At 37.1% G+C, this 14,800-nt stretch overlaps 2 protein-coding genes across 2 annotated transcripts in view; both read left to right on the top strand.

Annotated features, from left to right (window-relative positions):
• Nucleotides 1–14,800, top strand: part of dipk2aa (divergent protein kinase domain 2Aa) — a 419,818-nt gene that overhangs the window by 310,570 nt on the left and 94,448 nt on the right. The window lies entirely within an intron of this gene.
• The window catches only part of LOC130240406 (ephrin type-B receptor 3), a 98,348-nt gene that overhangs the window by 43,594 nt on the left and 39,954 nt on the right, over nucleotides 1–14,800 (top strand). The window contains exons 7-10 of the mRNA XM_056471895.1: nucleotides 2,148–2,272; nucleotides 2,650–2,806; nucleotides 6,049–6,157; nucleotides 12,795–12,847. Of these exons, the coding sequence (XP_056327870.1) occupies nucleotides 2,148–2,272; nucleotides 2,650–2,806; nucleotides 6,049–6,157; nucleotides 12,795–12,847 (444 nt within the window). The remainder of the gene's footprint in view (nucleotides 1–2,147; nucleotides 2,273–2,649; nucleotides 2,807–6,048; nucleotides 6,158–12,794; nucleotides 12,848–14,800) is intronic.

The following is a 14,800-nucleotide window of genomic DNA, read 5'->3' as shown; positions in this document are numbered from 1 at the left end:
CACATTTGTTTTTGAAATATTAAAATACATTTTAAATAAAAATCTGTAATTATCATTACATTTACACCAAATTAGAATTGATCCTATATTTTCATGAAAATGATCAGATACAGATCATCAGATTCTACATTATTCAGGGTATCTGCAGGGTCTTAAAATGTCTTAAATTTCAAAAACAAAATTGTAGGCCTTAAAAAGCCTGAATTATTTTAAATGGGTCTTAATTTTTTATAACTTATATTTTAACAATCTGTTGTGCAAACAAGTTTTTAAAGTTTTTTTTTTAGTTATATTAAAATAAATTAGAATGTAAACAACTAGGGTCTGCCTGTTTTGATTCATTATTTAAATTATGTGGTTAAGAAATAAGTACTTAGATTTTGATTTATTTTTTTGATGGGGCGAGTAAAAAATCTTTTCTGCTGAGCCATTAAAAAATCCTTAGCGTTTAGCCCTAGATATAAGTCTGAAATTTAATTCTTGATGGTCTTAAAAAGGACTTAAAAAGTCTTAAATTTGACTTTGTGAAAGCTGCAGAAACCCTCATTATTGACATAATCATGAGGTCAAATAATTAAAAACTATTAAAATTATCATGTTTTTCCCATTTTTAAAGGGCACCTATAATGAAAATCAACTTTTGTAAGCTGTTTGGACAGAACTGTGTACAGGTATATTGTGTCCACAGTCACACTGGAGTGATAGAAACACAATACGTTTTATTTTTTAATTTCCCGATGTGAAAATAGGATCCAAATCCCTCCCATTATGAGGCCGACCGCAACGTGACATAGGAGTGCGGTTTCCCCGCCCATCCATTAGATTGACAGCCGCGTATTAACATGTCTCCGTAATAGCATGTATAATCATATCCATAAGACAGGACTTGCGCAAAGTAACTAGGATTAAAAGATCTGTTCAGCGCTCTGTGATCATCAATAATCATTACATGTGATCAAGAATGAGTTTTGCAAGTTTAAAACATTTTTAAAGCATGTTTGTAATAAAGACAGTAAAATCGCTTCGTAATTCATCACCACAGCCGCATAGTGTCAGGACAATTATAAAAGTAGACGCTTCAATCCGGTTTGTGGACATTAAATCAGGTTTATTTTGTACATTCACATAACAGATATTCATACAACAGTGAATATTAACATGTATCCTATCACATTCGCCGTGCAAAAACATTGCAAAGCTAAACGTGTTTGTGTGTATGCGCACGTAAGCGAATTTTATAAAAACATTGTGTGTGACTCATCATTGCAGAAAGGCTTGAATTAACTCCACAACAAATAACCGTTGGGAAAGTTCTTACTGTAATAAGGGAGATCTGCTTCATTCTTGTCTGTCACTGTGCTGTTTATCTATGTGAAGGCTACGGCTCTGACGCGTACGTGGGAATGGTGGGCAGGGAGAACCAGCTCATTTGCATTAAAGCCACAGGCAACAAAAACAGCTACAATGTTATCACAGTGCGAATTTTCCAGATTTAAAAAGGTATAATAAATAATCTAATGGGTGTTTTGTGCTGAAACTTTACAGACACATTCTGGAGACTCGAAAGATTTATATTAAATCTTGAAAAAGGCGTAAAATAGGTGCCCTTTAAAAAGTGTTTTCCCGCTACTTCAGTAAAGTATTAAAATACTGAAAAATTAACCACTAAATTAAAAAACAAACAAAAATAATTTGTTTTCAAGAAAGGAATTTATCCTTTTATGAACTAGTGATGTACTTGTATCACCCTGGTGTTTTTAAATGACTAATTACTGTACATGTGAACTCAAAATCATTAAAAAAAATCAAATAGCAGTGTGATAAAAATAATCCAATCTTATGTACAACAACTTCATTTATTAAACACGTTACTCAGAATAATCTCTTCATCTTTTGCAAACTTGTATTTTAATTAGACTAAAAGACGGCAGCGCTGGGTATTTCCCTTCAATTCCAATTTCAGTCTTTTAGTTTCTATCATGCGATTTAGGATTTTATTTCCCAGCTGCCTGCGCAATAAGAACAAACTAGAGACCCATTTATGGATCACAACCCACCACTGAAGAGTCACTGCCGTAATCTGCTCTTATTCTAATATAGACATTGTCCTTTTTTCTCTTTTCTCTCCATCTCTCAAACACCTCCAGCTCCGTCCGCAGTCCCCACCGTCCACTTAATGCGGGCCACAGCTGGCACTCTCAGCCTCTCCTGGCTGCCCCCAGAGCGGCCCAATGGCGTGATCCTGGATTATGAGATCAAGTACCAGGAGAGGGTGAGGAACTGCTGTGCATCTAAATCACCCCCTGACTGAAGAACTCTTGAACCCGAGCCAGATGACATTACACCAGGCGCCCAGCATGGGTTTAACTGGCGTGAGCTCAAAGTAACCCTGGCTCGACTTAAAGTGGAGAACAATGGAACAACAGATGGCTACCGGTCAAACCCCAATGGCTAATGCTAAAAAGAGTGGCGCTTAATTCGCCTGTAGGATTTACTTGGGTGTTTGGGTGTCGCTTTTGTCTTTTCGGATACTTTTGATCCGCTAATTGCAGTGGAAACTTGTTAGCTTTAAGCACTGAATGCCTTGAGAGTCTTGTTTTGGCTGTTAAAGGAACTATATGTGTGTGTGTGTGTGTTTGTTTTCCTCAGGGAGAGTCCTTCTCTCATACGGTCACAGCTCAGCACACTTCTGCCAAAGTGGAGGGTTTGAAGGCTGGCACGGTGTACTCTGTGCAGGTTCGAGCTCGAACGGTAGCTGGGTACGGACGGTATAGCAACCCGGTGGATTTCAGTACAAGCCTTTATGGTGAGGATGTTGATGTTTTCTTCTTTTGGCATCTGATACTGTGTGGAATGTTTTTTATAGGCCAAACCATGTAAGCCTACTTATAGGAAAGGGAAGTCTTCAGATCTTAACCCTTGTGTGCTGTTGGGGATGTTTTAATAGACTGATTTCATGCTGCCGCCATTTTTAAAAGCAAAATCAAGGAAGAAACCCGGAAGTATCGTTGAGAGTTACATAGGAATGTTGTGTACCTTGCTGTGTATCTTATCAGCGAAGAGAAAGTGACTCAAATTTATAATTTTACTGCCTTCTGAGTGACCCGATGGTCCATTTTTGAATGAATAGTGAAAATAAAAAGGGAAATCAGAGCTCATTTTCAGCTAAGTTAAGGGAAATGGCACTAGTTAGCTAACGTTTTCTTTCCCAAACACACGTTTTAGTTGCCATTTATCAAACTCAAGTTAATGAACTGATTCTTTTACTATATAAGACCTGTCACGATACTGAATTAAAAGAAAAACTGTCCATTTCCCGTTAACATTAAAGGCACTGTTGATGGCTTTCTTAAAACAGCGCTGATTTGTCATTGTGTTCACGTGCTCAACAGAAATGACTGTGATTGGCCGAGAAGGTCATCAGTTCACCCTCCGCTGTTTACCGAGTACAAACACAGACGTGCGATTTGCTTGATGACTCGACTGATCTTCAAGGCTACTTCGCGCTCCAGTGTCCGTGTATCTGTGTTTGCACTGGGTGAAGAGCGGTAAACTGATGAGCACTGGTGTATACTATGGTAAATCAGCGCTGTTTATGAACGCTTGAATGTTAGCAGGACGTTTTTAAAACTTCAGTACCAGGACAACACTATTACAGACAACACGAGGGAGTGCTGCAGAGGACTGCAGTGTTTTATCGCTCACCGGGTTACATAGGCTGAAGCAGGAAAGTGTCCACATGGTGTTTAACTGGTGCCATGAACTGAAGCCTAGGAGGACACTTGAGCATATTACTCTTAAAGTGATGTTGTTTGATGCTGAATTGCATTTAATTGTTTAAATTAAACTTACTTAATGATATTAAAGTGATATTTACACCATTTCTGCATTTTGAAATCTCAGCAACAGCTGGGGGATTGTAGTACACAGCATGTTACTGCAATGTTTACAGTGATGGTCCTATACTTCCGGGTTTCTTCCCACCGCAGCCTCGCTTTGGCTTTTTACAATGGTGAAATAAGCATATACCCTCTGGAGTGACTTTGAGTCTTAATTTGGCCACAACTTTCTCTGTGTTTTGAGCAAATGTAATGATTTTTGCGGACAAATCTTATTTTGATGCATATTTTATGAAAATGCTTTGAATTTTTTTTTTTTTTGAAAACTCAGCAATGCCTTCTGGGCAAATTTACTACCTTTTTGTTTTGTTAGTGGCGGTTTTGCCCCATTGACTTCCATTATAATGACATGTTTTGATTGCAAAGCCATGAAATTTTGAAAAAATTATTCCTGATTTTATTACCTCTCGGTTGGACTACTGTAAAGGCTGATTTATACTTCTGCGTCAATCGCACGCATATGCTCTGGAGCAGCCTCGCACAGTCGCATAGCCCTCGCCATGACTGACGCTGACGTGTACCTCTCAATTATGCAACTGCACGTTGCAGCGACGTGTAATGCAAGCTCTGTCATTGGTCGATTTGGTTGTGCTGATAAGTGTGGGTTATTAAGGGTTATTGCAGAGCAACACAAACAGCATTCATAAGTATAAATGCATGGCAACACGCAAGGTTTGCGCCATGGGTCACGGCGATCACTCGAAGCAGAAGTGTAAACCAGTCTTTACTCATACTTTGGGATTAGTCAGACAACTCTATCCCGTTTACAGTTAGTTCAAAATGCTACTGCAAGGCTTTTAACTGGTAACAAAAAACATGACCATATCACACCAGTCTTACGCTCTTCATGTTACTTTTAAAATTCTTCTCCTGGTTTTTAACCTTCTTATCTGTCAGATCTGTTGACTGAACATCAGCCTGGTCGGTCTCTTCGGTCATCAATCCAGAGATTATTTTGCATCCCTAAATTAAGGCTGAAATGCAGGGGTGCTTTCGCAGTAGCTGGTCCTAGATTGTGGAATGCTCTGCCCCTCTGTATTAGATCTAGATCATCTCTGTCTGTTTTTAAACTTAGGTTGAAAACTCACCTTTTTTAATTTGGCATTTTATCAGTGGGAATTATTTGTTTTAGCTATAATTTTATATCTTTCCTATTGTGATTTGTATTGTGCAGCACATTGGGCAACCTTTGGTTGTGTTTAATAGATCTTATTAAATGAAATTGACATTGACGTTGGCATTGACATTGACAAGACACCATAGAAAATCAAAATAAGCGCCTCAGCTCTCAGAACATAGTCTGTGTATGTATGCATGAACACTATAATTAAAACCTCAGAAAAAGGCCAGAAACTTTTTTGCACATGCCTATCTAAATGTTTAACAGTGTGCCATTTATCAGTGGTCGCCACAGCGGAATGAACCGGCAACTATTCCAGCATATTTTTTACACAGTGGATGCCCTTCCAGCAGCAACACAGTACTGGGAAAACACTTATACACTCTCACACACACACACACACACAGTCATACACTACGACCAATTTAGTTCATCCAATTCACCTATAGGGCATGTCTTAGACTGTGGGGGAAACCGGAGCACCTGGAGTAAACCCACACTAACATGGGGAAAGCATGCAAACTCCACACAGAAATGCCAACTGGCGAGACTCGAACCAGTGACCTTCTTGCTGTGAGGTGACAGTGATAACCACTGAGCCACCGTGCCGCCCACAGCTTGAATATACAATTTAATATACTTTGCTTAAAATACAAAGGAAAACGTGAAATTGCATCATCTGACCCCTTTAGAAGTTCTTTACGAAACCATCAACCATATTATTTTAGGAGTAAATATCGAAGGTGTTTCTCTTAGGCTGCTTAGAGTAAATCTCCTGCCTCTCCGATTTCTCTCCCCAGAAAAACACTTCAGAAATGTTTCGTCTGTCAAAGATTTCAGTATATATATGTGAGTCATTTCACATCAGATTCTTCCAAGTCTATATGATCTGAGCTTTGCCATCCATATTCATTTTATAGCTCTATACTCCTACAGCGTGTCAACAGTTACGTCTGAAACTGCTCATATGAACCGAAGCCTTGCTTATTTTGCCATTTTTTTTCTAAATATTCTAAATTCATCCGACAGATGACCCAGAACGCTCCGTACAGGATCTGCTGCCTCTCATTGTGGGCTCTGCTTCAGCTGGATTTGTGGTCATCCTTGCCATGATAGTCATCGCTGTTGTCTGCCTGAGGTAAGAATTGACATCGAACGTTCAACGGTTAAACTTCCTCCTTCAAAACATAAACACCAACTCATTTCGCTTTCATAACGCGACTTGTTTGTAACTAAAACAGCTTTAATGAGGACAAAATGTAGCTTTAGTGGAGCCAAAATGACCCCTTTTTCATCTTTATTTGGTATATGTGTGGTGATGAATTATGCACTGTTAAATCACATTTACTGCCATTTTGGTGGATGAAATCCAGCTCCTTTTTCACAGATTCTGATGAACTATACATAGCCGTGTTTCCATCCACATATTTTTAATGCAGATTTTAGACTAGCACATGAAAAATGCTTAATGGAAATGTCAAGCTATGCATGCATTTAGAAAATGAGCACAAAATCTCCAAAATGTATCAACTTTTTATCTAATTAGAAAAAAATGCACATCAACTATAATGGAACCACATTTGGTGAATAAATTCCAGCATGCGCATCCCAAAGGTCTTATTTTTTTCATGTGATAAAAAAAACATTTTATTTTTATTAAAACTTAGGCACAATGAGATGACATTAATAGACAAATCATCAGACCAACAACATTACACATCATATAAATTGTTGTTTTGGTCATTAGAACCCAGCAGGCACACATCACAAGATGTTAATATTAGGTTAGATATACAGTAGGTCATGACGTCAGGTGACCAAAATTCAATGTCTAGCCAGCCATTTAGTTAATTTTAGGATGTGTTGGAAAGTGACCAAAATCCAACATCTGATAGACGTCATAGTGGTAATGTCCACACAACTTTAAGGTGTAACATGATTAGACGTTAATATTTGGTTAATTTTATGTTGATTTTAGGTTAGACTTTGGACATTGACGTCGGCCTGACGTTGGGTTCTGACGTTAACCCAATTTTAATTTACAAACAACATCCAACTTCCCCATGACGTTGGGGTACAACATCAATATGACGTTATCTTGACGTCCTGTGCCTGCAGGGAAAATGCCAAAGTCCATTATCAAATTCTTTTGGTATCATTACCTCCCAGAACAGTGTTTCCTCTTTGTCTTCATCTACTTATCATAAGAAAAAAGGCCCAGATTGGCTTCTCCTACCGCAGCAAATTCAATTTTTCATGTGGATATAAACACAAGTTTATCAGGAAGTGACGATTTTGTTCTCTCAGACTCATTGGATAGAAATTATGCTTTTTTCGCAAATGTTTTATGTCTCTCATTTATATTTTGTTTCTTTAATGTAACGTAATTGGATCTAATGTTATTATAGCCAATGAAAATGTGAATAATTATATTCAGAGTAATTTCCGTTAAATTCAGGGTGTCTTAAAATGTCTTAAAGTGCGCCTATTTTGCCGCTTTATCAAGATTCAAGATAAGTCTTTTGTATCTCCAGAATGTGTCTAAAATTTAAGGTCAAAATACCCATCAGATTATTTATTATATCTTTGTATAGATTGGAAATTTAAGTTGTTAGGACATTGTAGCTGTTTTAGTGTCTTTAATGCAAATGAGCTGGTTCTGCCCGCCCACCATTTCCATGTGTGTGTCTGATGGGTGTAATTTAGCCCTCACCTGTTGCGTGTCACGTAGATAAACAGTACAATGACAGACAAGAAATCAGATCTCAGAATGTTCCCAATGGTTATTTGATAACCTTTAGTCATTCTCCAGGGTTTCTTCATGGACATTTGGTGTTTTTGTGAGAGCGCCCTCTTGCCTTTGAAGAAGATTTATTACACTAGATTTATTATCGCATCATGCTTCCCTGACAAGATGTGCAAGACAATAGCAGCTTTGCTCAACCGCATTTGAAATTTAAATTCAATTCATCGTCCAGCCTTACTGTTCAATGTTTGCATGAAAAGAAAAAATCCCAAATGCAAATTAGGGGCATTTCCATGAAATTGGCTGACTTTAGTATCGGTAACCTAGTAACCAACTGATACAAATGCATTTCCATCTCTAATTATTTGCATTAACTCTGTTCCCACAAGTCTGAAACAGTTTTTTCGTGCGGAATAATGGTATTTTGATTCGAAATTTGCAATTTCTATCACTCATTTCCCATGCGATACTTCAAAATGCACATTAACACAGAAGGAAGGAAACCCAACCACTGGAGAAGCGTTACCATTTTAGTGTAAGGTTCATCATAGAAGATTTTTTTTCATAATCTAAAAACTTGCATCATTTTGCTTAGATGATTAAAATAACATTTGTTTAATGCATTTATAGGTACCTGGTCAGGACACTGACCTGGACACACTCTTATGCATACATTTCATTTATTATAGTTTTTAAAAACTAGTAATGCTGAAAAAAGTATATGTATATAACTACAGTTGGCTTGTTTTGACACATAATTTAAATTATGTGGCAAAAAAATTACTTTTTTATTTTAATGGGGCAATAGAAAAAATATTTAGGGCTCTATTTTAACATTTTAGGGGCAAAGTCTAAACCGCATGGCATAAAAGCATTAAGGGCTCCGAATCCACTTTTCCTACTTGCCCTGGCGCATGGTCTAACAGGGTTGTGCTTATTCTCTTAATGAGTTCGGGGTGTTTTTGAGCATAGCATGCATTAAACCATCTCATCTCCCATTCCCTTTAAGAGTCAGTTGCGTCATGCCATACCGCATTTGCTATTTACATGATGGAATTTGTAAGTGGAAAAACTGAAAGCTTCTCTAGTGAGAAAACAATTAAACAGACCATCTGCAGCGTGAGGATAAAGAATGATCCTTCTCCATTCAGCCACTTTACTTTCTCTTTACTTTAACTCTTTACTTTACTCCTTTACTTTCTTGGAGTATGGAAACAGTGTTGTACACACTCCGCTGTGGACATCCATCAGCCTATATATTTTATTTAGTTTGTTACGTGCAAAGATTTGTTTCAAAAGTATTTCTAAATTTAGTTCTAATTTCCAGCAAACGAATAAATGAACAATAATAATATCCAATATTTAGTTATATTATCCAGTTATATCCAAACACACGCCATATTCTTATACCCCATATGGTGATGCATATGTCTCCAAAACCCGGCAGGTGGACAAAGCTAAACTTACATATAAATATGCATATAATAAAAAATACTACTAATAATAACAATATTATACAAATGCAAATTGTCATGAATATACTGAAAAAGACATAATGAAGGTATGGATGGCGTGGTTTTTATATTTATGTAGAAAATAATAAATTTTGTAATATTTTAATCCTTTAATTTTTTCATAGGTAAAGATATTTGTGTATTGCTGTATATTCTATGTGTATTAAGCAATGTGTAATTGTTTTTGACCTGCACAGGTGCGTAACTAATGCGCTCTGCACTGAACTTTAGACCATTTTTTAGTTAGTCAAAGTTATTTCAGTTACTCAAAATAGCAACGTGCCAACAATGCACCTTAACACACCTCCTTTATAGACCAGCATACACATAAGTCCACAAAGTGGCACAAATGAATTTACTATTTAAACAACATGGCGCAAAATGTGAAAATTACAGTTGCACTGGTCTGAAAATAGCAACAAATCACGCCATACACTTCTTGCACCTTATTGCACCAGGTGTATGATAGGGCCCTTAGTGTTTTGCCCTGTATAAGTCTAAAATTTAATACATAACGTTCTTAAAAATGATCTGCAGAAACCCTGTAAATTCCATCTGGTCCAGAAATTTCACTCAAGCAGATTTTGCTGTATATTCTTATATATCTTGGTTGAACAGATTCAGAAAGCTTGGTTGGAACATTTGTACTCTGTATTTAGAAAAAGACATGCTTTCGATTTGCGATCACAAAATGTCCTGGATATTAGGCTAATGTCACTTGCGTCTTTAGACTAGGGACTTGTGGTAAGAAAGTAAACAGGATCCATTCAGATTTGATGTTGATTGAGCAGAGGGCTATTTGTGTAGTTTTTCGTCTCAATGCCTCAGTGCTCAATGTCAAACCAACTCAGCGGCGCAACAGCAAAATGGGATCAGAAAGAAAACAGACTTCAAAGTGCGTCTGACGTGGGATATTTATGAGACTCTCGCAAGATGCTCACTTCGGCCAGATCCGAGCGAAGACTGGGACGTTGCCAATCACTCCAGAGACGGCCGACTGCCACTGTGTCTATTTGACACATTCTTCTTGACTGTGACCGCCTTGTTGTGCCAAAGCGTCTCCTCCTCTTCGCTTCAAGCTCTTTCTTCTCTTTCATTCATGCCCTCTGCGCGAGTATCCTAATGTGTTCTTTGTGTGTGTGTGCGCGTCATTCTTCTCCTTCTGACATTTAAATTGGAGATGAGATGCTAATTAGCAGCAGGCGTCATTGTTAGTGCAGGTCAAGAGACAAAAGGAATCCCACAGATGGCGAATTCCAATAGGCCCCTTTGCTCCTGTTTTTCCTTTCAAACACGCTACTTATGCAGAGTTAGCGAAACAAAGAGATCCTAATGAGAAAGCGGAGATTTAAATACACCGTTCGCTGTCTTCAGACACTTGATACAAGCGTGAACCGAGCAGCGATTAGCATGTACGTTATTTGTTCCCCACTAAGGATTCAACCTATCATTTGGTGTTAATTGACTTAGTGCGTTCAGAGCAGAACCTATATTTTGTCTTATATGAACCGTATAATGGAGCAGCTCTGGTTAAAGGCGACGACATGACAGTCTTGACGGTTGATCTTTCGCACTGCTTGTTTTGGTGACCCTGCCTTTGAAACCTACATGTAACGTAGCAATTAGCCGCAGACGGGGAGAAATCAAAAGGTCTTGATCGAAAACGAATCAATTTAGATTGATGAAATGAACTTTTGACGCAATTTGAGAGACGTAATTGATGATTGAAGCACATAAACAGATACTGTATGTTGATTGTACATACAGTTGAAACCAGAAGTTTACATACACTCTAAAAAAGGAACATAACCATTTTTTAAAAGATGTCTGATGTTAAATCATACTAAACGTTTACTATTTTAGGTTCGTTAGGATTACCTAAATGATTTACATTTGCTAAATGCCAGATTAATGATAGAATTTTTTAGAGAATTTCTAGACAGTCAAAAGTTTACATTCCCTTGGTATTTTTTGCTTTTAAACTGTATAACTTTGGTCAAATGTTTTGGGTGTCCTTCCACAAGCTTCTCACAATAGTTTGAAGGAATTTTGGCCCATTTCTCCTGACAGAACCGGTGTACCTGAGTCAGATTTGTAGGCTGTCATGCTCGCACAAGCTTTTTCAACTCTGCCCACAAATTTTCTATTGGATTGAGATCAGGGCTTTGTGATGGCCACTCCAAAGCATTCACTCTGTTGTCCTTAAAGCACAATTTAACTAATTTGGCAGTTTGCATAGGGTCATGATTCGTTTGGAAGACCCATTTGTGGCCAAGTTTTAATTTCCTGGCTGATGTCTTGAGATGTTGCTTCAGTATTTCTACATAATGTTCTTTCTTCATGATGCCATCTTTGCTGAAGTGGACCAGTCCCTCCTGCAGCAAAACATCAACAACATGATGCTGCCGCCCCTTACTTCACAGTTGGGATGGTGTTGGGATAAGCTCCTCCAAATGTAACACTGGCCATTATGACCAAACAGTCCAATCTTAGTTCCATCAGAACACAGGACATGTCTCCAAAAAATTAGTCTTTTTCCCAGTGTAATTTGGCAAATTGTAGTCTGGCTTTTTTTTTTTGTTGTTGTTGATTATGGCTTGTCGATTTTCCCATGTTGTCACAAAAGGAAGCAGTGTGTTTGAGGTTTTCCTTTAATACTATTCTACTGTTGTGCCTCCAATTAACTCAAATGTTGTCAATTAGCCAATCAGAAACTTCCAAAACCTTGACACCATCATCTGAGCACTTTCAGAGGCATAATAATCTTATTGTATGTAAACTTGACTTTCAAGACAAGTTATAACAATTTCTTAAAAAATCTCTCTCTCATTATTCTGCTATTAACGATAAGAGAAACGAACTTGATAAAAAAAGTTTAGTCACATTAACATCTGACTTTTTTTTTAAATGGTTATGTGCCTGTTTATACAGTGTATGTAAACTTCTGGCTTCAACTGTATGTACAGTTGAAGGCAACATTATAACCCTCCTGTGATCAAAATTTTCTCAAATGATGTTTAACCGAGCAAGGAATTTTTCACAGTATTTCCTATAATATTTTTTCTTCCGGAGAAAGTCTTATTTCTTTTATTTTAGCTAGAATAAAAACAGTTTTATTTTTTTAAACATTATAAGGTCAATATTATTATCCCCCTTTAAGCAACATGTTTTTTTTTCTTCCATTGTCTACAGAACAAACTGCTGTTTTATGACTTGTCTACTTGCCTAATTAACCTTGTTAAGCCTTTAAAAGTCAATTTAAGCTTAATCTTCAAGTATCTTGAAAAAATATCTAGTAACACATTATGTACTGTCATCATGAAAGAAATGTTTTGATGCAATTTGAGTGACGTGATTGATGATTGAAGCATATGAAGTATCTAAAGCACTCAATTGTTCTCCTTCAAAAGATGTGTCCCAGTTACATTTTTTTATTTTTTAGTTTTTGTGTGTGGCTGCATTGTGTAAATCCAGTCTTAAGCCAGACTCTCAGTGTGTGTATAATCTGGTTACAGACGGCAGCGTACTGGATCTGAGCTGGAGTACACTGAAAAACTGCAGCAGTACGGTGAGTTCATCTTCTGCACACACTGTTTGCCAGAAATCCTTCTTGCTATACATATTTATTGCTGTTGAGAGAGAGAAAGCTTGTGAATATGATGTGAATATGATATTTGTAAGAAATTAAATTGGTCGTTAGATATATTATAAATCTATATTAAATCTACTCTCTATATATATTGTATATAGTATTTTATAAAATAATGCAAAATGCTGATGTAAAAATGCTAAATGTTTAGTTTATTAAATGTAAATATCCATGAAAAATAAAAGAAATATATAAATGTCAAATAAATTAAGTGAACAAACATTTGATACATAAAAATGGGTAAAAATATATAGTTTAAGAAGTTTAAAAACTATACTCACCAGCCACTTTGTTAGGTACACCTTACTAGTACCGCTTTGGACACCATTTTGCCTTCAGAACTGTCTTGAAATTTTCCTCAGAGGTTTTGCTTTATATTGACATGATAGCAACCCACAGTTGCTGCAGATTTGTCGGCTGCACATCCATGATGCAAATCTCCTATTCCACCGCATCTCTAAGGTGCTTTATTGTATTAGGATCTGGTGACTGTGGAGGCCATTTTAGTACAGCGAACTCATTGACATGTTCAAGAAACCAGTCTGAAATGATATGTGCTTTATGATGCTGGAAGTAGCCATCAGAAGATGGGGACACTGTGGTCATAAAAAGATGGACATGGTCAGCAACAATACTCAGGTAGGCTGTGGTGTTGACACGATGCTTAATTGGTACTAAAGGGCCCAAAGTATGCCAAGAAAATATATCACACACCATTACACCACCACCACCAGCCTGAACCGTTGATAAAAGGCAGGATGGATCCACGCTTTCATGTTGTAGATGCCAAATTCTGACCCTACCGTCCGAATGTCGCAGCCAAAATGGAGACTCATCAGACCAGGCAACATTTTTCAAATCTTCTATTGTTCAATTTTGGTGAGCCTGTGTAAATTGTGGCCTCAGTTTCCTGTTCTTAGCTGACAGGAGTGGCACCCGGTGTGGTGTTCTGCTGCTGTAGCCCATCCACCTTAAGGTTGAATGTGGTGTGTGTTCAGAGATGCTCTTCTGCATACCTCGAGTGGTTATTTGAGTTACTGTTGCCTTTCTATAAGCTGGAACCAGTCTGGCCATTCTCCTCTAACCTCTGGCATCAACAAGGCCACAGATCTGCCGCTCACTGGATATTTTCTCTTCATCTGACCATTCTCTGTAAACCCTAGAGATGGTTGTGCATGAAAATCCCAGTAGATCAGCAGTTTCTGAAATACTCAGACCAGCCTGTCTGGCACCAACAACCATTCCATGCGTCCAAAGTCACTTATATCACCTTTCTTCCCCATTCTGATGCTCAGTTTGAACTGCAGCATATCGTCTTGATCATGTCTACATGCCTAAATGCATTGAGTTGTTGCCATGTGATTGGCTGATTAAAAATTTACGTTAACGAGCAGTTGGACAGGTGTACCTAAAAAAGTGGCCAGTAGTATATATATATATATTATAAAAATAATGCAAAATGCTGAAATAAAAAAATGTAGTTTATTAAATATAAGTAAATATGCATAAAAAAGTATATAAATGTAAAATATATGAATTATACAGATATTTTATATTTGAAAATGGGTAAAAATGTATAGTTTTAGAAGTTTCAATAAAAGTATAATAAAATTATTTGTTTTTCCACATTTTTGCTTAAAAGCAATAAGATTCAAGTCCCAATGTGATATTTATTTTGTTATTAGTACATGAGGTGTTTTATATCTGAAAAACATTTAACAGCATATCGTCACCTTGGAATTATAAGTTTCTATGTGCGTTCTGAATGATTTTAAGATATTGAACTTTTAAGTTTTTGCATTCCATGTCAAACAGTATGTGTGTAACATTTGTTGTTTTAAATAAAAAGTCTTAAAATGTAAACAACTTATA

The sequence above is a fragment of the Danio aesculapii genome, chromosome 2, assembly GCF_903798145.1.
Source record: "Danio aesculapii chromosome 2, fDanAes4.1, whole genome shotgun sequence".
NCBI classification, from domain to species: domain Eukaryota; kingdom Metazoa; phylum Chordata; class Actinopteri; order Cypriniformes; family Danionidae; genus Danio; species Danio aesculapii.
The sequence above is the reverse complement of the archived record's forward strand: the minus strand, read 5'-3'. Positions and strand labels throughout refer to the sequence as shown.